This window comes from Bufo bufo, chromosome 2 (genome assembly GCF_905171765.1).
Source record: "Bufo bufo chromosome 2, aBufBuf1.1, whole genome shotgun sequence".
Classification (NCBI taxonomy): Eukaryota; Metazoa; Chordata; class Amphibia; order Anura; family Bufonidae; genus Bufo; species Bufo bufo.
The window spans coordinates 246,576,990-246,603,617 of record NC_053390.1 but is presented as its reverse complement, the minus strand read 5'-3'; the positions used below and the strand labels follow the sequence as shown (position 1 = coordinate 246,603,617).

General features: G+C 41.6%; 1 protein-coding gene across 1 annotated transcript in view; it reads right to left on the bottom strand.

Annotated features, from left to right (window-relative positions):
- Positions 1-4,317: 4,317 nt before the first annotated feature.
- The window catches only part of TXNRD2 (thioredoxin reductase 2), a 169,251-nt gene continuing 146,940 nt past the window's right edge, over positions 4,318-26,628 (bottom strand). The window contains exons 17-18 of the mRNA XM_040416326.1: positions 11,499-11,909; positions 4,318-4,729 (exon numbers count right to left, since the gene is read on the bottom strand). Coding sequence (XP_040272260.1) covers positions 11,786-11,909 — 124 coding nt within the window. The 3' untranslated portion in view covers positions 4,318-4,729; positions 11,499-11,785. The remainder of the gene's footprint in view (positions 4,730-11,498; positions 11,910-26,628) is intronic.

The window sequence follows — 26,628 nt, the reverse complement described above, 5'->3', positions numbered from 1 at the left end:
CATCCAACTAATGTTTGACATTTCTGTGTGTCACATTGTTTTGCTGGAAGATCCCATATGCCCCAGGGAAGACAATAAGCATGTATGAGTGTACATGATCTGCAAGGATGGATTCATACCTAGACTGGTTGAGAGTGCCTTCCACATGGATGAGTGGGCCCAGAGAATGACATGAAAACATTCCAGACAATAACGCTGCCGTCACCAGCTTGTGCTCTTCCAGTAATGGTTGCAGGATATTCGTTCTCTAATGTTTCTTGCCTAACACACAGGGCCGTCTTTAATATTGATTGGACCCTGGTCAAGAATTTACTTGGGCCCCCTGGATCCCGCCCCCCCCCCGCACTTTGCTGTACTTGCTATACAGCAGCACTTACCTGTCACGTCCAGGGCCTCCAGGTGACGTCTCCTCTCTGTCATCTTCTCCACTCGGTCTGGACAACTTCTCTCAGCCGCCTCGTCTCTGCAGAGTGTGACACACAGACATCTTAGCTTCCTCACATTCTATCATTATCCCCCAACTGGAGTCCCCACAGTGTTATCCTGCTGCTTGCTGTGCCCCCCCCCCCCTCCAGGGTGTAACTATAGGGGGTGCAGAGGTAGCAGTCGCTACCGGGCCCAGGAGCATGAAGGGGCCCAAAGACACTTGTGCCGCATAAGAAGACTCACAAAGCATTGAGGGAAGGGGGGCCCAAGCTGAACTCTTGCACCGAAGCCCATGAGCCTTTAGTTATGCCCCTGCCCCCCCCAATACCCCCAAATACTATCCTGAAGAAACATTACTACCCCCCATAGTAATAGTGCTCCTCATAGTCCCACCAATATTAATTCCCTTCTAGAATGCCCTCATTAGTAACACTGCCCCAACCGTGATAATGCTCCTCAACAATGCCCCCATTATTAGAAGAGCCCTCCCATATTAATAATACCATCACAGAGTCCCCAGTAGAAATAAGGCCCCCTATTGTTCCCCCAGTGGTAATAAAGCTCCCTACAGATCCCTAAGTAGTAATAAGGACCCCATAGTGCGCTTAGTAGAAAAAAGGCGGATCTATAAGACCCTCCTATAGAACCCCCAGTAGTAATAAGACCGCCTATAATGTCCCCTGGATCTGCAGTGCCCCCTGCAGTTATAATCCTCCCTCCACCATACAGTCCCATGTAAATAACATCACCTCCTCCCCAGCCGCCTCCAACGCACAATCCCATGTAAACATCACCCCCTAAGGCTACTTTCACACTTGCGTTCGTGCGGATCTGTCCTGTACTTGTACAGGACGGATCCGCACCGATAATACAAACGAATGCATCCGTTCAGGACCGATTCGTTTGTATTAGATTTTAATTTCTAAGTCCCAATACGGATCCGTCCTGACTTACATTGAAAGTCAATGGGGGACGGATCCGTTTACAATTGCACCATTTTGTGTCCATGCAAAGGGATCCGTCCCCATTTACATACATTGTAAGTCAGGACGGATCCGTTTGGCTCTGCAAGGCCATGCGGACACAAAAACGCTGATTGCAGCATTTTGGGGTCCGCCTCCAAAATGGAACGGGGGGCTGTACGGAGCCGAACGAATGCATTCTGAATGGATCCGCATCCATTCAGAATGCTTCGGGGTTAAACTGAAGCATTTGGGGCTGCTTGTGAGAGCCTTGAAACGGATCTCACAAGCGGATTCCCAAACCCAAGTGTGAACGTAGCCTAAACATTAAGTCCCATGTACATAAACATCATTCCCCCCCACCATCCACTTTCAACATAGTCCCATGTAAATAACATCACTCCCGCCCCCAGCCACCTCAAGCACACAGTTCCATGTCAATAACATCCCTCCCTTCAGCCCTAACATACATCCCAGTTAAATAACTACAACTCCCAGCATTGCTCTGCCTCTCCCTTCACTTACCTCTCCAGTCCTCATATACAGACATCAGCATTAGGCTCCTTCTCCTCTCCGGTCCAATCCTGCACTGGTCACATGATGGTGACATCATCCAGGTCATCCTATTACAGCCTGTTTTGCTGATCACATGACCCGTGATGTCACCACAGGTCCTTCACCTGTATTAGATTCAATTGTATTGCTGTTCTGTGTACGGCAATACAGTTGTATCTAGCAGGCAGGCAGGACATTCGGGCCTGGGACAAAACATCAGGGGCCCAGGCCCCGAATGTTTTAACCTAGCGACGCAGTCACTAGTGAATATGGGAGTCGGGAAACGGAGCTCCCTTGGGCCCCCAGGAGCAACTGGGCCCGGGTCAGCTGCCCCTTTTGCCCTGTGGCAAAGACGGCCCTGCTAACACACTAACGTCTATCCGTTCAATGAAGCAGAAAACATGTCTTATGGGGGAACACAACTCTTTGCCAATCAGCAGAGGCCGAATTCTGACACTGACGTGAAAATTGAAGCATTTTCTACTTCGTTGGCAGAGGTGCAGTGAACATCCATCTGCTTCGGAGCCCCATTCACAGCAGGGTTTGCTGAACTGTTTACTGAACACGTATGGTAGCCCATTGGTTCATTTTGGTGGTAAGCTGCTCCACTGTAGCATGTCGGTCCACGCTAACACACCTTTGTAGCCAACGTTCACCTCTCACATCAATGGCATGTTTCCACATTGCTTATTCGCAATGGTACCATTTGTCCGCTCACAATATATTTTCACTACAGTAGTACATGAGCAGTTCACAAACTGTGCAGTTTCAGAAATATTGCCACCCATGCTATTAAAGTCAATAATGATCCCTTTTTGAAACTCTGATAAATCTTTGACATCAAAAGTAGGAAGAGGACATAATATGACTGGCCTGTGTAGGAGCTCTTCTGCCATCTGCTTTTCCTCCTTTTCCACATTATCTAATAATGATGAGAATATGTCACCAGGAAAATCCAGCTCCTCCATTCTCTGCATTTTGCTGACTTTTCTAGGACATGGAAACTTTGAAGGATGATTTAGAAGAATAAAGCCAGCAAAAGAGGAGGATAGTCCTCATTAAGAGCTGGCCACCCGGAATTACACATACGGCTGATGTAGGAATAAAAAAAATGTAAGAATACATAAATAAATAAAACTAACTCAGAAAAAGTCTCCCTGTACTCTCCCTCTCCAATTTTCTTCTATTAATCTAATTAATTTTTAGCAACACTGTCTCTAGCACATGAGCGCTTGCCACATCTCTTCTTATGCTCAGCTCAGAGGACAATGGTGAAGACTGTGCAGGATGAGGGTTTCATAGGGCTGTGACAACACAGGGGATGGCTATCTGCGGATTGGCTGGCTGTGCGGCATTATAGGTGATCTCACATTCCCAGGCTTCTAACATTGATTTTGTAACAAGTGCGAATCAAAGTTTTCATAAACTTCGGACCGAATACCGCTTCGAATGCTTCGCTCAACACTACTAGAAACTATTGATAAGGCACCCATATCCTATTCTGCTCCTATGTATTTGGACATTGTTGCCTCATACGGTGAAAACAGCAATACAGGTAATACTTGGAAAATACTGTAGAATGCAGCTGTTGAAAGTTTCTAGCATCCAAAAATAGAGATTGATAAGTAGTAAGGGCAGGCTTTAGGGAATAAAAAGAAAAAAAACACACACTGACTCCAAATCTTGTCAAAATGTTTCCTGTTACATGCTTAATAATTGCTACCAGTTATTGCTAAAATAAGGGAACTTGTTCAGTCAGGTTGGAGATAATGAGAACACTGTTTCCACACCTAGGATCTAATTAGGACACTATTCCAGAAACTCTTTAACTTGAACACAACTAGCACATACTGTATACATTGAGAACAAATAGTTTATATAGACATTAAAGGGTCCATTCACACGTCCGCAATTTCGTTCCGCATTTTGCGGAATGGAATTGCGGACCCTTTCATTTCTATCCGGATCCGGAATTGCGGATCTAAACTTCCGGGTCCGCAATTCCGTTCCCGAAAAAAATAGAACATGTCCTATTCTTGTCCGCAATTGCTCACAGTAGAAATATTCAAAAATGTAGATTTTTTGTTTTTAAATTATGTAAATTTGCTTCTGGTGGTCTGAAGATGGTCTACTACAAAACACACTTCAAAGACGCTATGTGTAACCAATAAGGCTGTTCATACAAAACCTCATCCAGCCACAACTGATTAGAAGACTAGATGTAAATCAGACTGTGTATACTGGACTGCATGCACCTCTATACACTGGAAAAGTTTGAAACTCTGCAGTGCAGGCCCAGTGTTTGAGGAAGATTTAATGCACCTTGAGAGTCATCAGCCAGCTTTAACACGGCTTGGTAAATTAATTCACTTAATACTGGGACAAAAGCATTTTTTTTTTATTAATCATTAAACAGATAAAACAAAGAAACCAGCAGATCCTCTGGCCAGTGCATCTCAGCGAGTGAGTTTATACACAACCCGTCATTCTCTAGTATCATAATCTGTTTCTGTTTGAGAAGATTTGATAATTTGACCATCTCTGAAAGAAGACATCACAGCATTGCCTGCATGGAGCAGGATCCCATCAGCATGCACAGCATCATTATTTACCCATAAATATACAGATATAGATATTTAAGTGTGCACTTGGCATTCTTTGGTATTGTAAGAATGTCCATGTCTAATGCCACAGTTGTTGCACAGCATTCTTCGGAACTGTTCAGTCACCAAAACTTATTTCTGCTTTAAATATCTTCATTGTGTATGTACAGCTACATGATGTCACTAAAAAGGAAAAGACAAATAAGGTCAGTAAAACCAAGACCTTCATTCTCACACCATAAGATTTTCTGATGTTACTGCACAAAACTATTGTTTATAGTTGGTCACAATTGAGTCCCACATTGTAAAGGCATACTTTTTCTGTGTGTGTGGGGGGGGGGGGGGGGGGGGCTATGTGTCTTATAATGCAAATACAGTAGGTCGTGAATATAGTGGGTGCTGGCTTTACTCACCGCTGCCTGGTCTTCTCCAGGCACCGTGATGCGTCCTGACAGCATACAGCATCAGGAAGTAGTGTGCGTAAGCGCACACTATGACACGATGCTGTGCGACATCAGGTCTCAGTACAGCACTACAGAAAGAGCCCGCAGGATGGACCGTACCGTTTGGAGCAAGAGAGAAGTTATGGGTTCTGATCTGAAGTCTTATGAAGACTGGGGATCTGATCTGAGGTCTGATGAAGATTGGGGGTCTGATCTGAGGTATGATGAAGATTGGGAGTCTAATATGAAGTCTAATTAAAATTTGTGATCTGATCTGAGGTCTGATGAAGATTGGGGGTCCGATTTTCAGGTTTGATGAAGACTGGGGGTCTGATTAGACGTCTGATGAAAAATATAAATTTTTTATTTTTCTCCTCTAAAACCTACAGTAGGTGTGTCTTATGGTCCAGTGCATCTTGTGGTGGGGGAAATAAGGTACTACTAATCTCATCCAAGATTTACCATTTATTTTCCCATTTTTCCATTGTGAAGAAACATTTCTTTTAGGTTGCTTTCACATATAGTTTTTTAGTAGCCTTTCTTGCACCATTGTTTTTTTTTTTGCTTTAAAAACACCATTCTGTGGTGTTTTTTTTTTGCAAACTGTGTTTGACAACTAGCGATTTTTTATAGCATTTTTCGCCTAGAGAAGTTGTCAAAATGCCTAGAAAAACACCAAGAACTACATGCTGCAACAAAAAACGGCACCTTATTAGCAAAAATGTCAGCAGCAAAAAAGAAAAGACAAAAACAAAAAACACGTGTGTGGCCTTGGTTTCATTTCATGTTTCCCATAGACCGTCAACTAACATCTGGAGCTGGTGTTTTCACTGCAAAAAACCCACCAAAAAATATCAGGTGCAAAAAAAAACCCACTAAAAAGTACAGAAAAACACCAGCGAAAACCTGTGTGTGTGCACCCACCCAAAAAAAATTAAAAATTAAATCCTTCTTGTCTGCAATAATATGTCACACCATGTGAGAATTGTACGAGCAGGAGCCGGCTGTAAGCAACAGCTATTACCCCACTGCAATAACCATAATTGCAGGTTTTTTCCCTTATGCGGCCAATTAAAGGGGTTGTCCGCTTTACCTGTTAACTCCAGCAATTGCAGTGGTGAGCAGGTGTAATTACAAGTGTGGCGTCCCCATTCACTCCTATGGGATGGCTCTGTAGTTATTCACTTGAACAGACAAAGCCGTCCCATAGAAGTGAATGGGGACGCCATTCTTTTAATTACACCTGCAGCAAGCAGGTAAACAGAGCAGATTGGCAGGGGTGTCGGAATCCTGCCAATCTGATACTGATGACCTAACCTGAGGATAGGTCATCAATAGGAAAAAGTGGACAACCCCTTAGCTGCCATGGTCAACAATAGCACCAGCTCAAACTAAAGGGGAGGAAAAAAAAAAGATTTACAAAATATAGAAGAATAAAAACTTCAAATAAAACATTTAAAATTACATATTTAGTAAGCTGAATGGATGGAAACAATGTCAGATCTACTCATTTTTGTATCCCCGTAAAAAAAAATAAAATGAAAAAAAAAAAAGGTTGCACCTCAACATGGTGTTACGGATTATTTGCAACAAACCTTTTTACCTTTTAACTTTTGAAAAGCACTTCAACCCCAGGCTATTGACAAGAGGGTTAGGGGTGTGAATTGTTTTGTCGAAGCGGAAAAAAGGATTGGAAATAAAAATGTGTTGTACTAGTTCTAAAAATAATAAACGTCAGAAAAAAAAATGGATGGGAGCTACTTGACAAAACCTATATACTTAGCACACCAGCAGTAACACACTTCGTTTTGCTCATTTTTAAAGTATATTCTGGTGTGAAGTGCTATTTTTCCAGTCAAGAACAATGAAATCTGTGATGGTGGACCCTAATGGGGCCTACACCACTGATGTGAACAGGGCAACATTTAGTGCATCTTATTTAAAATAAATCAGTCTGCATTGCAACAGTTCCTACTATGCCATGAATACATTTATGAAATTTTATCACCTACATCCGATATACTGTATAGCCTAAATAAATTATCAGTGGAGAAAATTGTTTCTTATATTGTAAGGAAATGATGTGCAAGCAAATAAACTAAATACCCGTCTAAAAAAAAAAAATCTGTCTGTAAAACTGACTACGGTAATATGTGGGCCGCTGGACAATCAGCAGCAAGCAGCTCACTTTAAATAGCTCCTGGCGTGAGTGAAAAGTACGGGCTTTTGTTTTCATTACAGTAAGACCAGGGACTCCCAAATCCCACCTGGAAATCACGCACACAGATCATCAGCTCAGATATCCAGAGCCTTGAGAAATCCCTATACATGCTCCTTGGCTAATGGCACATTCAATGTCAGACGTCATTTTTCAGATCTCCTTGTGGGGAAGACATGCCAGGCTAGTGATATTAGGACACGGTTTCCTCAGGATGTCCTCTGTTATTTTTTATTGTACTCAAGCAGACCGTAAGCCTTTGATGGTGGCTAGGAGCGTGATGTGGCTTTCAAGAATATTTGGGAGCATAGCCGCAAATTACAGGCAGAAGTCCAAAAGTATTTTTGTTCTCAATCTGTTTCCTCCTGTACAGTATTTGAAATGATGCAGACTTCTGAGCGAGCTGCAAAATGTGACATTAATCTATAGAAAGGCAGAATTTAATATGGCTAGTAACATGTACTATGTCCAACACACAGGTAAACCAACACTTGGATTGGTGGAGAACATTGTGCTGCCTCCCACTTGGATGCCAAAAGATCATGGAAAGTTAATGTGCTTGTTCCTTGTAAATGAATTATTAAGTATTAAATCAGAATTACATCATTCCACTCTTCAAATCCACCTATTATGCCAAGCTGTATGCATGGGCGTTGATACCAATGTGATATAAGCGAATCAGTTAGGAAGAAATGACCTAATATGTACGGGAAAAAAATCGTCTCAAATTAAAAAATAAATCATGATACAGGTACTGTGCACATTCGTTGCAGTTCCCTAAAGAGGGGAAGTGCCGCACAAATGACACAATGACAGAGATTCAGCAAAATCACACTGCTTCTTTTATTTTCAAAATGTCTTATGGAAAAACAGCTGTGACCTTATAGTCTGACATGGGTAATTACTCCACATTTCCTTTGGTTTTGATAAATCTTTCCCATTATATTAGAAATCATCAATACACTGCTATAATGAAGGGATTTCTAAGTTCCTTGTGGCTGCCATGAAGCTGCTGTCAGTGGGATACTGGCACCATTTATTGCAGCCTGTATTCTGTTAGTAGCTTTAGCCAGGATATTGTAAGGTCATGCCATTCACTGAATTCTGGTACCCATAAGGCTACTTTCACACTTGCATTCGGGGTTCCGCTTGTGAGTTCCGTTTGAAGGCTCTCACAAGCGGCCCCGAACGGATCTGTACTGCCCTAATGCATTCTGAGTGGATGCAGATCCGCTCAGAATGAATCAGTTTGGCACCGTTTGGCCTCCGTTCCGCTCAGCAGGCGGACACCCGAACGCAGCTTGCAGCGTTTTCGTGTCCGCCTGGCCGTGCAGAGCCAAACGGATCCGTCCAGACTTACAATGCAAGTCAATGGGGACGGATCCGTTTGACGTTGACACAATATGGTGCAATTGCAAACGAATCCATCCGCCATTGACTTTCAATGTAAAGTCAGGAGTCCCTATTAATATACCATCAGATCGGAGTTTTCCTAACGCAAGTGTGAAAGTAGCCTTAGGTGAACGCACGCTGACAGTTCGGGATAACGTGAAGTAGATTTCCAAGTTAAAATTTTCAAAAACAAAAAAGCTTACATGAGTGTCAATAAAGGCTATGTACACCTTTGGGAGCAATTTTTTTATTACTATTATTGCATTGTACTTATTTTGAGCTAAACAATCAAATTATCTTTTAAATTGGTCTTTATTAGAAATATGGAATCCTATTTTCCTTACAGAGCTGAGATGCTCTAGTATCAGCCTCTAGATTTTCTGTCTTATCTCTGATCTCTGACATTATAAACACTCATTATAGATCAGTTCTTATCTTACTAATAAGAATGTGGCTTAAATAAATGTTTATGACCTATTAGCAGTTTAGATGACCGTCACAAAGTGAAAGTGAAAGTACCAGTCACACAGTTAGAAAAACAGTTAACCCTTTGTGACAGAACGCCTCAATATTTTTAATAAAGGCCAATTGAAAATATGATTTTTAGCCAAAAATGAGTAAAATGCAAGCATAAACAAAAATTGCCTCCAAGGGTGTACATAGCCTTTAACCCCTTAAGGACTCGGCCATTTTTTGCAAATCTGACCAGTGTCACTTTAAGTGCTGATAACTTTAAAAACGCTTTGACTTATCCAGGCCATTCTAAGATAGTTTTTTCATCACATATTGTACTTCATGACACTGGTAAAATGAAGTAAAAAAAAAAATCATTTTTATTTATAAAAAAATACCAAATTTACCAAAAATTTGTAAAAAATTACAAATTTCCAAGTTTCAATTTTTCTACTTTTATAATACATAGTAATACCTCCAAAAATAGTTAGTACTTTACATTCCCCATATGTCTACTTCATGTTTGGATCATTTTGGGAATGATATTTTATTTTTGGGGGATGTTACAAGGCTTAGAAATTTAGAAGAAAATCTTGAAATCTTTCAGAAATTTTCAAAAACCCACTTTTTAGGGACCAGTTCAGGTCTGAAGTCACTTTGTGAGGCTTACATAATAGAAACCACCCAAAAATGACCCCATTCTAGAAACTACACCCCTCAAGGTATTCAAAACTGATTTTACAAACTTTGTTAACCCTTTAGGTGTTGCACAAGAGTTATTGGCAAATGGAGATGAAATTTGCGAATTTAAATTTTTGGGCAAATTTTCAATTTTAACCCATTTTTTCCGGTAACAAAGCAAGGGTTAACAGCCCAACAAAATGCTATATTTATTGCCCCGATTCTGTAGTTTGCAGAAACACCCCATATGTGGTCGTAAACTACTGTACGGGCACACAGTAGGGCGTAGAGGGAAAGGTGCGCCGTATGGTTTTTGGAAGGCAGATTTTGCTGGACTGTTTTTTTTGACACCATGTCCCATTTGAAGCCCCCCTGATGCACCCCTATAGTAGAAACTCCATAAAAGTGACCCCATCTAAGAAACTACACCCCTCAAGGTATTCAAAACTGATTTTACAAACTTTGTTAACCCTTTAGGTGTTGCACAAGATTTAATGGAAAATAGAGATACAATTTCAAAATTTCACTTTTTTGGCAGATTTTCCATTTTAATATTTTTTTCCCCAGTTACAAAGCAAGGGTAAACAGCCAAACAAAACTCATTATTTATGACCCTGATTCTGTAGTTTACAGAAACACCCCATATGTGGTCGTAAACTGCTGTACGGGCACACGGCAGGGTGCAGAAGGAAAGGAATGCCATACGGTTTTTGGAAGGCAGATTTTGCTGGACTGGTTTTTTGACACCATGTCCTATTTGAAGCCCCCCTGATGCACCCCTAGAGTAGAAACGTGACCCCATTTTAGAAACTACGGTATAGGGTGGAAGTTTTGTTGGTACTAGTTAAGGGTACATATGATTTTTGGTTGCTCTATATTACACTTTTTGTGAGGCAAGGTAACAAGAAATAGCTTTTTTGGCAGCGTTTTTTTTTTTGTTATTTACAACATTCATCTGACAGGTTTTAGTGTTTCCATAGTCTAAGAGCCATCGTTTTTTCTGTTTTTGGGCGATTATCTTGGGTAGGGTATGATTTTTGCGGGATGAGATGATGGTTTGATTGGTACTATTACATGCGACTTTTTTGATCACTTTTATTACCTTTTTTGGGAAGTAAGGTGGGCAAAATTTCAATTTCCTCATAGTTTTTATTTTTATGGCGTTCACCGTGCGGGGAAAGTAACATGACCGTTTTATAGATTAGGTCGTTACGGACGCGGCGATACCTAATATGTGTAGTGTATTTTATTTCTATTCAGTGATAAATGTGGTTTTTTTTTATCTTAACTTTTTTCACTTTTATTTTAATTTTTTTTGACCCAGACCCACTGGGTTCTTGAAGATCCAGTGGGTCTGATGTCTGTATAATATGACCGGGAAGGGGGGGGTCATATGACCCCCCCTCCCCTTCCCTCGGCGTTGTGACAGGATGCCGGGCATCCTGTTCCGATTAACCCCCCGCAGCTCAGAAATCTCATTTTAAACTCATGACGTACCGGTACGTCATGGGTCCTTAAGGACTCGGGAAACATGCCGTACCGGTACGTCATGCGTCCCTAAGGGATTAAATAGGCTAAGATAAACGAATGCAATCGGGCGGATGACCGGCATTAACAAAGTGGTGCTAGATGATTTATGTTGTATTGGAGAAAATGTAAAGAGGATATTTATTCTCACTCATACTTGCCCTTTTATAATGAATGAACTCTAAATATAGAAGAAGTCATGTCTTGTTTTGCAGCAGGCAGTAATTACACTACGTACCTGTGACTCCAGCATCTTCTGGTCTGCAGTTCCACCTCCTGGATGTTAGGAGTATTCGACTATATCACAGAAGATTTCGGTCTTATTAACTCCTTGGCACCTGATACAGTATCTGACAACAGGAATGTTTTCTGTGGTGAATATAATACATATAAATTACTGCTGGCAAAGGCTTCTTACAATGTATCTATCCCAGGGAAATGTAACATGTATATGCAAGAAACATGCTGATAGTTCTCCAGCTTCCATGCAGACAGATGGTTCCTTTCCAGAGATGGTAATTAACCTCAGCAACCAGTGACTGTGGGGTCCAGTCCTGAACGTTTTGTAATGTGCAGTTTGGTCACTTCCTCAGCACATGTAGGATGTATGCCCACTGTACTCATCAGCTGAGGATAGGTGGCTCCACACCTGCAGACAAAAGAAAATAATCAAGAATTGGTATTATCACTGCAAGAAAAATACATGAATGGAAATGAACTTTGACAAAGCAGGACGGCGTGGATAGATGACTATAAGTGGCTATGTAAACCAACTAAGATATCTTGCCAGATTTGTAATAATGCATATCACGTTGTAAGAACACGTTCCAGTCTTGATGTGAAATCCATTAAACTTTGGGGGGTTGTTCAGCTTAGAAAACCCTTCTACATGTACCCTAATGAAGGATTCTGAATTTTCTGTTCAAGATCCTCATCTCTTGGTCAAAGTGGTTACAAAGGATGTCTCTTTCCCTGGAGGACCTGTCCTGTCCTCTATAACACAGACAGCACATTGCTATGAATGGCTACCATGTTATGCCTCATTTCACCTGTGGTGGCACTGCAGTTAAATTTAATCCCTTCCTGAAATTTAATGTACATGATAATGGCGGGCAGGGAGTATGGACCAGGCTCAGCAAATGAACGTGCTTCATACGCAGGGGGTGCCTGCTGTGTTATACAGCTGACACTTACCTGCCTTGACAGGGATCAGAGATACCAGTCACTGCACCCCTTTGATGCTGTGGTCCATAGCTAATGCTGCCCCCCTCCCAGCAGTGAAATCATGGGGTGCTAACTGGTTGTCATGGCAGCCTGGGGTCTTGTAAAGGCTCCAAGCCTGCAACTGTGATCTTCTTATCAAGGAAGATGTCACAAGCACTATACTTTATTGCAACTGTATTGCATTCTGTGGTATAAGCAATTAAACAATTGCATCTTCAAGTCTCCTAGGAACTAAACAGAAGGAAGGAAAAAAAATCACCCCCTTTCCAAATTTTACATCTATATATATATATATATATATATAAAAAGGACGTATATATGTGTGTGTGTGTGTGTGTGTGTGTGTGTGTATGTGTGTGTGTATGTTTCGCGATCACTAAGCAACCATCGATTTCAACGAAACTTGGTATACACATCGCTTGCTACCTGGAAAGAAATCTTGTGGGGGTCACAGCTCTCTAGGACGCACCGTTCCCGAGATATTCCCAAAAAATAACCTGCATTAGCCAATACAAGCCTGCAAGTCTTTCACTCATATCCCAACTGCCATACACATGGTTAAATGTCCCTCATCAGCCAATAAAATCTCACAGGCCCTTAGTCTCCACATACACACAGTTTTACTCCAGGTTTCTATAACAACCCAGCCATTTTTCTTCACTGCTGTAGGTCAGCTTTAGGCTAAAGCTACACGGCGACAATAAGTCGCACGACACATAGGGCACAACTACACTGCTACATGTGTCACGCGACAATTTTTATAATGATAGTCTATGGTGTTGCACTGCGACATGTGACATGCTGCGACTGTGACGCGATAGTCGCAGAAAAAGAATGCAAATGTCGTGTTGCAGTATGTCACATGTCGCAGTGCGACACCATAGCTCATTATAAAAATTGTTGAGACAAAATGACGCGCAACATATGTCGTCATGTAACCCTAGCATTAAAGGGGCAGGGCGCTGTGGAGGTCACTGTTAAAGAGGCGTTCACTGTGGATGTTACTGCTAAGGGGGCAGGCCGCTGTGAAGGTCACTGTTAAAGGGGCAGACACTGTGGAGGTCACTGTTAAGGGGGCAGGGGCCACTATTAAAGGGGCAACTGCTGTGGAGGTCACTGTTAAGGCAGCAGGGTACTGTGAGTTCACTGTTAAGGGGGTGGGCCCCTGAGGAGGTCATTGTCAAGCGAGTGGGGTGCTGTGAAACTCACTGTTAAAGGGGCGGGTTACTGTGAAGGTCAAAGTTAAGGGGATGGGCTGCTGTGGAGGTCCCATTTTAAAGTGGCGGGGCACTGTGGGGGGGGGGGTCAGTGTTAAGGGGTGGGGTGCTGTAGAGGTCACCGTTATGGGGGATATTGTCGATATCTTTTAACGACACACACAAACATTAAATGAAATAGATTAAATATACCCGTGCAAGCCAGGCCCTTCTGCTAGTATAGAACTAAATAAAAAAAATAACAACTGGTATCACTGTGTACGATTTACTAAAATATACTAAGGGGGTCATTTATTAAGACTGATGTTTTAGGCGCTGGTCTCAATAGCCCCTATATCTGGCGGTGGTTCCGCTAAAGTTATGAAGATGCACCGGCCTCTACAAAAGTTAGGCACATTCAGTGCAAGACTAAATGTAAGCCAGCCTTATTGCTGACTTACATTTAGACCATTTTCTACGCCTAAAACAGGCGAAAAAACGATGAATGAGACGGGCCTAACGGCCTGTCCCCTTCTCCGTCCATTTTCTTAGACCTGGCGTGAGAGGGGAAAAGTTGCAGATTGCGGTGCAAATAACCTTTGTGCCCCAATCTGTGCCAGAAAATAATAATATAGGAGTATTTCTGGATAATAAATTACCCCATAAGAATTTATCGCGCAGTGGAACTTTAAAAAAATATATAATTTCATTCCAAAATGTAATACAGCATAAAGAAAAACGATACAAATTTGGTGTCACTGTAAATGTACTGACATGTACAATAAAGGCAGTATGTAATTTTTATGAATGCCATGAAAAAGTTTTAGTTTTAATTTTTTTCAATAAATGATATGATAAATTAACCACTTAAGGACCACAGGTTTATACCCCCCTAGTGACCAGGCCCTTTTTTACAAATCGGCACTCCACAACTTTAGCGGTTTATTGCTCGGTCATGCAACTTACCACCCAAATGAATTTTACCTCCTTTTCTTCTCACTAATAGAGCTTTCATTTGGTGGTATTTTATTGCTGCTGACTTTTTTTTGTTATTAATCGAAATTTACAGATTTTTTTTGCAAAAAAATGACATTTTTCACTTTCAGTTGTAAAATTTTGCAAAAAAAAAGACATCCATATATAAATTTTTCTCTAAATTAATTGTTCTACATGTCTTTGATAAAAAAAAAATGGTTTGGGTAAAAGTTATAGCGTTTACAAACTATGGTACAAAAATGTGAATTTCCGCTTTTTGAAGCAGCTCTGACTTTCTGAGCACCTGTCATGTTTCCTGAGGTTCTACAATGCCCAGACAGTACAAACACCCCACAAATGACCCCATTTCGTAAAGTAGACACCCTAAGGTATTCGCTGATGGGCATAGTGAGTTCATAGAACTTTTTATTTTTTGTCACAAGTTAGCGGAAAATGTTTTTTTTTTTTTTTTTTTTTCTTACACAGTCTCATATTCCACTAACTTGTGACAAAAAATAAAAAAACTTCCATGAACTCACTATGCCCATCACGAAATACCTTGGGGTGTCTTCTTTCCAAAATGGGGTCACTTGTGGGCTAGTTATACTGCCCTGGCATTTTAGGGGCCCAAATGCGTGCAAAGTAGTTTGAAATCAAAATGTGTAAAAAAAAGGCCGGTGAAATCCGAAAGGTGCTCTTTGGAATGTGGGCCCCTTTGCCCACCTAGGCTGCAAAAAAGTGTCACACATGTGGTATTGCCGTACTCAGGAGAAGTTGGGCAATGTGTTTTGGGGTGTCATTTTACATGTACCCATGCTGGGTGAGAGAAATATCTCGGCAAAAGACAACTTTTCCCATTTTTTTATACAAAGTTGGCATTTGACCGAGATATTTCTCTCACCCAGCATGGGTATATGTAAAATGACACCCCAAAACACATTCCCCAACTTCTCCTTAGTACGGCGATACCAGATGTGTGACACTTTTTTGCAGCCTAGATGCGCAAAGGGGCCCACATTCCTTTTAGGAGGGCATTTTTAGACATTTGGATCCCAGACTTCTTCTCAAGCTTTAGGGCCCCTAAAATGCCAGGGCAGTATAAATACCCCACATGTGACCCCATTTTGGAAAGAAGACACCCCAAGGTATTCAATGAGGGGCATGGCGAGTTCATAGAAATTATTTTTTTTTGCCACAAGCTAGCGGAAATTGATTTTTTTTTGTTTTTTCTCACAAAGTCTCCCTTTCCGCTAACTTGGGACAAAAATTTCAATCTTTCATGGACTCAATATGCCCCTCAGCGAATACCTTGGGGTGTCTACTTTCCGAAATGGGGTCACATGTGGGGTATTTATACTGCCCTGGCATTTTAGGGGCCCTAAAGCGTGAGAAGAAGTCTGGGATCCAAATGTCTAAAAATGCCCTCCTAAAAGGAATGTGGGCCCCTTTGCGCATCTAGGCTGCAAAAAATGTCTGAATGGAACATGACAGGGGGGTGATCAATGACAGGGGGGTGATCAATGACAGGGGGGTGATCAGGGAGTCTATATGGGGTGATTACCCCCCTGTCATTGATCACCCCCCCGTAAGGCTCCATTCAGACGTCCGTATGTTTTTTACGGATCCGCAAAACACATACGGACATCTGAATGGAGCCTTACAGGGGGGTGATCAATGACAGGGGGGTGATCAGGGAGTCTATATGGGGTGATCACCCCCCTGTCAGGCTCCCCTCAGACGTCCGTATGTTTTTTACGGATCCACGGATACATGGATCGGATCCGCAAAACACATACGGACATCTGAATGGAGCCTTACAGGGGGGTGATCAATGACAGGGGGGGGATCAATGACAGGGGGTGATCAGGGAGTCTATATGGGGTGATCACCCCCCTGTCATTGATCACCCCCTGTAAGGCTCCATTCAGACGCCGGAAGATTTTTACGGATCCACTGATACATGGATCGGATCCGCAAAACACATACGGACATCTGAATGGAGCCTTACAGGGGGGTGATCAATAACAGGGGGGTGATCAGGGAGTCTATATGGGGTGATCACCCCCCTGTCATTGATCACCCCCCTGTAAGGCTCCATTCAGATGTCCGTATGTGTTTTGCGGATCCGATCCATGTATCAGTGGATCCGTAAAAATCATACGGACGTCTGAATGGAGCCTTACAGGGGGGTGATCAATGACAGGGGGGTGATCAGGGAGTCTATATGGGGTGATCACCCCTGTCATTGATCACCCCCCTGTAAGGCTCCATTCAGACGTCCGTATGTGTTTTGCGGATCCGATCCATGTATCAGTGGATCCGTACAAATCATACGGACGTCTGAATGGAGCCTTACAAGGGGGTGATCAATGACAGGGGGGTGATCAATGACAGGGGGGTGATCAGGGAGTCTATATGGGGTGATCACCCTCTTGTAAGGCTCCATTCAGACGTCCGTATGTGTTTTGCGGATCCGATCCATGTATCAGTGGATCCGTAAAAATCATACGGACGTCTGAATGGAGCCTTACAAGGGGGTGATCAATGACAGGGGGGTGATCAATGACAGGGGGGTGATCAGGGAGTCTATATGGGGTGATCAGGGGTTAATAAGTGACAGGGGGGGGGGGTGTAGTGTAGTGGTGTTTGGTGCTACTTATTACTGAGCTGCCTGTGTCCTCTGGTGGTCGATCCAAGCAAAAGGGACCACCAGAGGACCAGGTAGCAGGTATATTAGACGCTGTTATCAAAACAGCGTCTAATATACCTGTTAGGGGTTAAAAAAATCGCATCTACAGCCTGCCAGCGAACGATCGCTGCTGGCAGGCTGTAGATCCACTCGCTTACCTTCCGATACTGTAATCACAGGAAATCTCGGCTCACGCGAGATGACGCCAATCGGCGTTAGTGTAGCCTGGGAGCGCCGCAGCAATGACGCCTTTCGGCGTTAGCGTAGAGGGAAGTGGTTAAATAGCACCATTTAAAATAAAATACAACTTGTCCCTGCAAAAAATCTGATGTAGCATGTGAATGTTACCTTTCTTCACACTATTAATAACATGTAACTTATTATTTTTATGTAAAATAAAGTTTAACCCTTATGCAGTCAGGAGCTGTTTTAAAATTATTCTTACTTATTAATTAGGAATTAATATAGCAATGTGTCTTCTATCTATTTGTAAAAAGCAAAGGCGTTTATTTGCTTTTATTTTGCTTTACTGATTCATATGTACTGTCCCCAGATAGAGGGCTGAAAGCAAAGTGTTTAGGGTGTGCATAGCAGAGTGATATTCTTATTAGTAGCTTGATACTTCTGTTTTTCTCTTTTCCACTGCTGGTCAAAAGCAGTCATTCAATATCATTAATGTAACCATTTGAATTCATATTTTGTACCTTATTTATATTGTTGTTCAGCAGCAGACGTCCATGACCATTTAAGGCTATGTACACCTTCGTAGGCTATTTTTATTTATGATTGCATTTTACTCATTTTTGGCTAAAAATGATATTTTTCAATTGACCTTTATTAAAAATACCGCCGATCTGTCACAAAGGGTTAACTGTTTTTCTAACACTGTGACTGGTACTTTCACTTAGTGCCGGTCAGCTAATAAACCTTACCTCTAAACTACTAAGAGATCATAAACACTTATTTAAACCACATTCTTATCAGTTAGATAAGAACTGAGCTATAACGAATGTTTATAATGTCAGAGAGCAGAGATGAGCCAAGCAGATTAGCTGGCTGACTGAGCAAAGAGAAAATTCAGATCCCTCTATTAGAGCATCTCAGCTCTGTACAGAGAAAAGGGTTCCATATATTTTAATAAAGAACAATTGGAAAATGTTTTTTTTTTGTCAAAATGAGTACAATGCAATAATAAAAAAAATGCCCCCAAAGGTGTACATTACCTTTAAAGTAACCTTTTCCCCTGCTATAATCATGTATCAAGGCTATTATCTGAGCTAGCACTCTCATAGTTTAAAGTGGACAATAGCGAGCATGCACTACTCGTGACAAACATGTCGGGGGGCCTAAAATACTGACTGTTTTAAGAGCTGACAATCGGAGTGAAGGAACAGTTAGACACGTGGCTTGCTGCCACGCTATAACTGTACGCTATTATCAACTAGGGATAGAAATTAGAGCAATATGTTTAGCTATGTGAGAATGGGTGAGAATATAATAACCAATGAATGAATGAATGAATGAAGGATAAAGTAGGAGAGTAGGGAGTACGTAGTATTACATGAGGGCGGCTGCTCTCGCCATCATCCTCTAAACTAAGGGAGTGCTAGCTTAGATAATAGCCTTGATACATGATACAAAATAGCAGTGGAAAAGGTTACAATACAAATAAGGTAAAAAATAGCAATTCAAATGGTTACATTAATGATGCTGAATGACTGCTATTGACCAGTAGTGGAAAAGAGAAAAACAGAAGTATAAAGCTAATAACAAGGCTACTAATAAGAATATCACTCTCCTCCTATGCACACCCTACACACTTTTCTTTCAGCCCTATATCTGGAGACATTACAAATGAATAAATAAATATATATAAAAACAAACGCCTTTGCTTTTTACAAATACATAGAGGACACATTGCTCAATAATAAGTAAGGTAAGAATCACTTGAAAACAGCTCTTGACTACCAGCAGTTTTAATCATTGGGAAAAACATAAGGGTTAAAGTGTAACATCAGACGGACCCGCTCCGAACGCTAGTGTGAAAGTAGCCTGAAAAGTGTTTTTCTGCACAATGATGCTAGCAAGGAACTAACGGTAAGCACAGTTTTAATAAGGGGGATGCCGTGGACATAACACTGTTATTAGGTTAATAGGGTGAATCTGCGTGAAAGACTCCCTTTAAATGCTTCAGGATTGTCAGTTTTATCTATTCAAGGTTTCTAAGAGGAATTCCAAAGCTCTTTGCATATGGTGAAGACATAGACATAGCTGGGGGTCTGATGATTTACGTGCCCTGGGTGCCTTGGGGCAAGCCATTCTGTCTTGGCCTGAATATTTATATTCAAGACTAGGGCAGAAAACAGAATTTTTGAGTAACCCCATGTCTTCTACAGATAATGGGGAGCGAGGCGATTGGTTCTATAACCAATACAGGGCCTAGGTTAGTCAATATTTGTACATTTATTAAATAACATAAAATTGTCACTATTAACATACTGAAGTTTCATCTCCATTGCTTCCCCTTAATAACAGCACCATATTGATATTTGATCTGCATATGCAATTAGTGGTAGAACAGCAACAGAATGTACGTAGAGGAAGCAGAGAGGATTGTGTCAGCCTGTCTGGCCTTGAAGTTTTCAAAGGCCTGTCTTTGATCAGATGCTCCAAACACTGTGTCAAACTGCTTCTCTCCTGCCAGCCTCCAGCTATAGACTGACATAAACTGAGCAATCGATCAGGAGCTGCAGCTAAAACAGCAGTAATCTAATTTCCAGGCTGTCTAAAAAAATGAAGTGTTATGTGTGTGTGAAAACAAATGACAAGTTACAGCAAGATGTGTAAAAAAGTAAAGGAAGACATAATTTACCTAGATGAATGCTAGATTTACCTGTAATTTCTCTTTTGAGAATTGAAAGGATGAGAAGCTTAGCTGTGTGCATTTTCTCTTTCTAACCAATGTGAAAAGCAAGGTTTTTCTTTCTAATGGACGATTCCACTATAAAATATATACAAAAGAGCCTGCACACAAAAGAGTAAAAAACTATGGCAATAGGACTTTGTACCAACTTCTGCTACATTGTTTAATCAGGACTTATGACCTCTCCGCATATGTCTGTTTAGTAAATACTTTCCTTAGAACCCTTCTAATTCCTCCGTTATTCATCTTAGAAATGTTTCAATAGATTGAAAACTGTGTGTAAGGATTACCCGTATCAAAGGGGTGTCAATGTTGATAGGAAAGTATAAATGTCATGCTGCAGTTCGGATGCTACAGCTTGGATGTGGCTGCATGAACTGAATTGTTTATTCAGTGTTCATATCGTTAATGTCTGGGTGGTTCTGTGGGTTATCCTGTAGCCATTACTAATGAACACTGAATAAACAATTAGGTTCCAATTAGTTAATTGGATCCCGCTGCGGCTTGTATGGCGTGCAGTACTTGGCCATGTCCCAACTACAGCATGGCCGCGCCGTGCAGCTGTACTCTTAGGCCTCTTGCACACGACCGTATGCCCTCCGAGATATACGGTCCGTGAGCGGGCCATATGTCCCGGACTGGCATTGTTCGTGCGCATGGGAGCACACAGGATCATAGATTAAAATGATGCTGTGGACTTTGAGCCACCCGCAGGGCTATTGTCCCGCACTCATAAGATCATATCGGTGCGGGACAATAGCACCGCAGGCGCCTGACGTGCACATCATCATTGTAATCTATGATGCTGTGTGCTCCCGATCAATGCCGCTCAGGGACATATGGCCTGCATACGGACCGTATATCTCAGAGAGCATTCAGTCGTGCGCAAGAGGCCTAAGAGTGCACTGCACTTCCTCAACTTGTAATACCAAGTTGTCAATTTATTCTACAAAACACAACGAAAAACAGGCTCCTTACTCCTGCAGCTGTAGTATCTTTGCGCAGCTTCTAACTCTGCAACAACATTTAGGAATGTTAAAATGCCAAAAGCTCAGGCCTATATAGTCTATGGGCAGTCCGCAAGTGGTTAAATGCGTATGGCAGTATAGATAATACACTATATGGACAAAAGCTTTTGTGACATCCCATTCCAAATCCATAGGCATTAACATGGAGTTGTTCCTTCATTTGCAATCGAAATAGCTTCCACTCTTTCTGGAAGGCTTTCTACTAGATTGTGGAGTGTGTCTGTGGGAACTTTTGGCCATTCATCCAGTAGAGTATTTTTGAGGTCAGACACTGATGTTGGGCTAGAAGGTCTGGCTCTCAATCTCTGTTCTAGTTCAACCCAAAGGTGTTTGATGGGGTTGTGGTAAGGGCTCTGTGTGTGCCAGTCAAATTCTTTCACACCAAACTCACCTATTATCTTCATGGACATTGCTTTGTGCACTGGGGCACAATCGTGATGGAACAGAAAAAGGGTTTTCCCCAAACTGTTCCCACAAAGTTGGAAGCAACTGTCCAAAAAGTATTTTTATGCTGAAGCATGAAGATTTCCCTTCACTGGAACTAAAGGGCCTAGGCCAGTGATGGCTAACCTCCGGCACTCCAGCTGTGGTAAAAGTACAACTCCCAAGATGCTGGGAGTTGTAGTTTCACCACAGCTGGAGTGCCGGAGGTTAGCGATTACTGGCCTAGGCCAACTCCCGAAAAACAACCTCATAGCGTTATCCCTACTCTACAGTTGGCACAATGCAGTCGGCAGGTAACGTTTTCCTGGCCTTCTACAAACCCAGACTGCCAGATACAGAAATGTGATTCATCACCCCACAGAACATATTTCTACTGCTCCAGAATCCAGTGGCAATGTGTTTTACACCACTCAATCTGACACATGGCATTCTGCTTGGTGATGTAAGGCTTGCCTACAGCTGCTCAGCCATGGAAACTCATGTCATAAAGCTCCTGGCTCACAGGTTTTGTGCTGATGTTAATACCAGAGGAGGTTTGGAGTTCTTCAGAGTATTGGTGATTATGCACTATGTGCCTCAGCACTCAGTGACTCTGTAACTTTATTTGGTCTGCCACTTCAAGGATGAGTTTCTGTGGTTCCTAAACGCTTCTACTTTGCAATACCACCACTCACAGTTGATGGTGGTAAATCTACTAGAGAAGAAATTTCACATACTGACTTGCTACAATGGTGACATCCTATTACAGGTGAGCTTTTTAGAATGACCCATTCTTTCACAATGTCCATAAAGGCAGACTGCATGGCTAGGTGTTGGATTTTATACACCTGTGGCAATGGAAGTGAATAAACCCCTGAATTCAGCGATTAAGAGGTGTGTCCCAATACTTTTGTCCATATTGTGAATGTACACCCCTTGTAACATATACAAATAAGGAAAGTTTCTCCTCCTACAAAAATATTATAATTTTTTTTTAAATCACCCTGAGATCATGAATACCAAATTAAACAGCCAATTGTATGGTATAACATATGGCCAGCACAGGACAGCAGTTTCTGCAATAGTCATGGGACAAGAGGTGATTTGAAATTAAGTGACTTTAAGTTATATTAATGAGCAACGCAGCCTTCCTTTTACAACCCTAATTACAAAACAGTTGCGGCACTGTGTAAAATGTTAATAAAAACAGAATGCAATGATTTGCAAATCTTGCAATGAATTACAAACCCATATTTTATTCATAATAGATCGCAGAACATATATCAGATGTTGAAAGTGAGACATTTTACCATTTCATGAAAAAAATTAACTCATTTACAACTTGATGGAAGCAACAAATCTCAAAATGTTGGGACAGGGCCATGTCTACAACTGTGTAGCATCCCCTCTTCTTTTAACAACAGTCTGTGAACATCTGGGAAGTGAGGAGACCAATTGCTGGAGCTTTGGAAGGGACACACTGTCCCATTCTTGTCTGATGTAGGATTCCAGACGCTCAACAGTCCTGGCTCTTATTTGCTGGATTTTTCATTTCATTATGTGCCAAATCTTTTCTATTGGTGAAAGGTCTGGACTGTAGGCAGGCCAGTTCAGCACCGGACTCTTCTTCTGCAAAGCAATGCTGTTATAATGGATACAGTAAGGGGGTTTGGCATTGTCTTGCTGAAATATGCAAGGCCTTCGCTGAAAGAGACATGGTCTGGATGGGAGCATATATGATTTTAAAACCTCTATGTGCTATTTAGCATTGATAGTGCCATTCCAGATGTGTAGGTTGTCCATGCCATAGATACTAAACTAATGCAACCCTATACCATTAGAGATGCAGGCTTTTGAAGTGTGCACTGATAACAAGCTGGATGGTTCCTCTCCTCTGGAGTCTGCAGAACATGGTGTTTGTGGTTTCCTAAATTAATTTAAATTTTTCTTTATGTGACCACAGAACAGCGTTCCATTTTGCCTCAGTCCATTTTAAAATCAGCTTTGGCCCAGAGAACATGGCCGCGTTTCTTGATCGTCTTGACAGACAATGATTTCTGAAAATGTTCCTCAGCCCATGCTGTGATTTCCACTACAGAATCATGGCTGTTTTTAATGCAATCCTGCCATAGATCACAAGCTTTCAATATTGCACGTTGGCCTTGTCCCTTGTGCACATGGAGTTCTCCAGATTCTCTGGATCTTTTGATGATAATATGTACTACAGAGGATGGGCTAATCAAAACCCTTGTTATTTTACACTGAGGAATATTTTTTTTTAAAATCTACTTTTGCCTATCTTTGGTTCTGAGAGACTGCCTGTCTAACATGCTCTTTTTATGCCCAGTTAGGTCACTCAGTTGCAAATTGCTCATCCAGCTGTTTTTGATTAGTATCACTTATTTTCCAGCCTTTTGTTGCCCCTGTCCCAACTTTGAGATGTATTGCTAGTTTTAAATGAGTTATTTCTTTTCATGAAAAAATGTCATCAAAATGTCTCACTTGTCTTTGCAAATTATTGCATTCTGATTTTATTTACATTTTGCACAGCGTCCCGACTTTTTTGAAATTGGTGTTGTATTTGGTGAGAGTATAAGTATAAAAAAAAATGTGTCTTATACCTAATCTTTTCTTCTTCTGTTTGGCTCTCGAGAGGCCAGATTTCTCAAACCTATGGCTCTCCGGCTGTTGCCAAACTGCAACTTCCAGCATGCCGTGGCAGCTGCAGATTATCAGAGCATGTTGGGAATTGAAGTGTTGTAAGAGCTAGGGAACTACAGGTTGGGGACCACTGATAAGGATGATCCTTTACAGAAAATCCTATAATTTACTTCTTTTTAATCCGGAGGAGCTTTGTGGGTAATTTTATTAGTATCATACCTTTACAGTTCGCAGTAAATGCTACTATATACGTAGCTGGCTCCATGTGTAAAAGACAAAGTTAGTAGGGCCCTCACCTGAGAGTTAAAATCTTTCCGTTATTTCATAAAGCAGGTACAGGGAGCCGTGGACAGTAGGTGACGGCCGTTTTGTACTGGTATGTACAAACCGGATTCCAAAAAAGTTGGGACACTAAACAAATTGTGAATAAAAACTGAATGCAATGATGTGGAGATGGCAAATGTCAATATTTTATTTGTAATAGAACGTAGATGACAGATCAAACGTTTAATCCGAGTAAATGTATCATTTTAAAGGAAAAATACGTTGATTCAAAATTTTACGGTGTCAACAAATCCCCAAAAAGTTGGGACAAGTAGCAATAAGAGGCTGGAAAAAGTAAATTTGAGCATAACGAAGAGCTGGAAGACCAATTAACACTAATTAGGTCAATTGGCAACATGATTGGGTATAAAAAGAGCTTCTCAGAGTGGCAGTGTCTCTCAGAAGCCAAGATGGGTAGAGGATCACCAATTCCCACAATGTTGCGCAGAAAGATAGTGGCGCAATATCAGAAAGGTGTTACCCAGCGAAAAATTGCAAAGACTTTGCATCTATCATCATCAACTGTGCATAACATCATCCGAAGATTCAGAGAATCTGGAACAATCTCTGTGCGTAAGGGTCAAGGCCGTAAAAACCATACTGGATGCCCGTGATCTCCGGGCCCTTAAACGACACTGCACCACAAACAGGAATGCTACTGTAAAGGAAATCACAGAATGGGCTCAGGAATACTTCCAGAAACCATTGTCAGTGAACACAATCCACCGTGCCATCTGCCGTTGCCAGCTGAAACTCTACAGTGCAAAGAAGAAGCCATTTCTAAGCAAGATCCACAAGCTCAGGCGTTTTCACTGGGCCAGGGATCATTTAAAATGGAGTGTGGCAAAATGGAAGACTGTTCTGTGGTCAGACGAGTCACGATTCGAAGTTCTTTTTGGAAATCTGGGACGCCATGTCATCTGGACCAAAGAGGACAAGGACAACCCAAGTTGTTATCAACGCTCAGTTCAGAAGCCTGCATCTCTGATGGTATGGGGTTGCATGAGTGTGTGTGGCATGGGCAGCTTGCATGTCTGGAAAGGCACCATCAATGCAGAAAAATATATTCAGGTTCTAGAACAACATATGCTCCCATCCAGACGTCATCTCTTTCAAGGAAGACCCTGCATTTTTCAACAAGATAATGCCAGACCACATTCTGCATCAATCACAAAATCATGGCTGCGTAGGAGAAGGATCCGGGTACTGAAATGGCCAGTCTGCAGTCCAGATCTTTCACCTATAGAGACCATTTGGCGCATCATAAAGAGGAAGGTGCAACAAAGAAGGCCCAAGACGATTGAACAGTTAGAGGCCTGTATTAGACAAGAATGGGAGAGCATTCCTATTTCTAAACTTGAGAAACTGGTCTCCTCGGTCCCCAGACGTCTGTTGAGTGTTGTAAGAAGAACGGGAGATGCCACACAGTGGTGAAAATGGCCTTGTCCCAACTTTTTGGGGATTTGTTGACACCATGAAATTCTGATTCAACATATTTTTCCCTTAAAATGGTACATTTTCTCAGTTTAAACTTTTGTTCCGTGATTTATGTTCTATTCTGAATAAAATATTAGAAGTTGGCACCTCCACATCATTGCATTCAGTTTTTATTCACGATTTGTATAGTGTCCCAACTTTTTTGGAATCCGGTTTGTACTTTGTCTTTTACACATGGAATTATATATCTATTATTTAATTATATAATGATATATCTATACTGCATAGAGCACCACTGAGGAGAGTTCCCTTTGATAAAATCCAGCACAAGATCAAATATACACATCGGTAAGGGATTAGCCACAGGAGTGCCAGTCACTTACTGGAATAATATACGTAGATGGTATAAGGACATTTATGATTTTTGATCTTAATCATTCAATTTTGGTTTTCAAATATCCTAATATTCCATAAACCACTATGCTTTG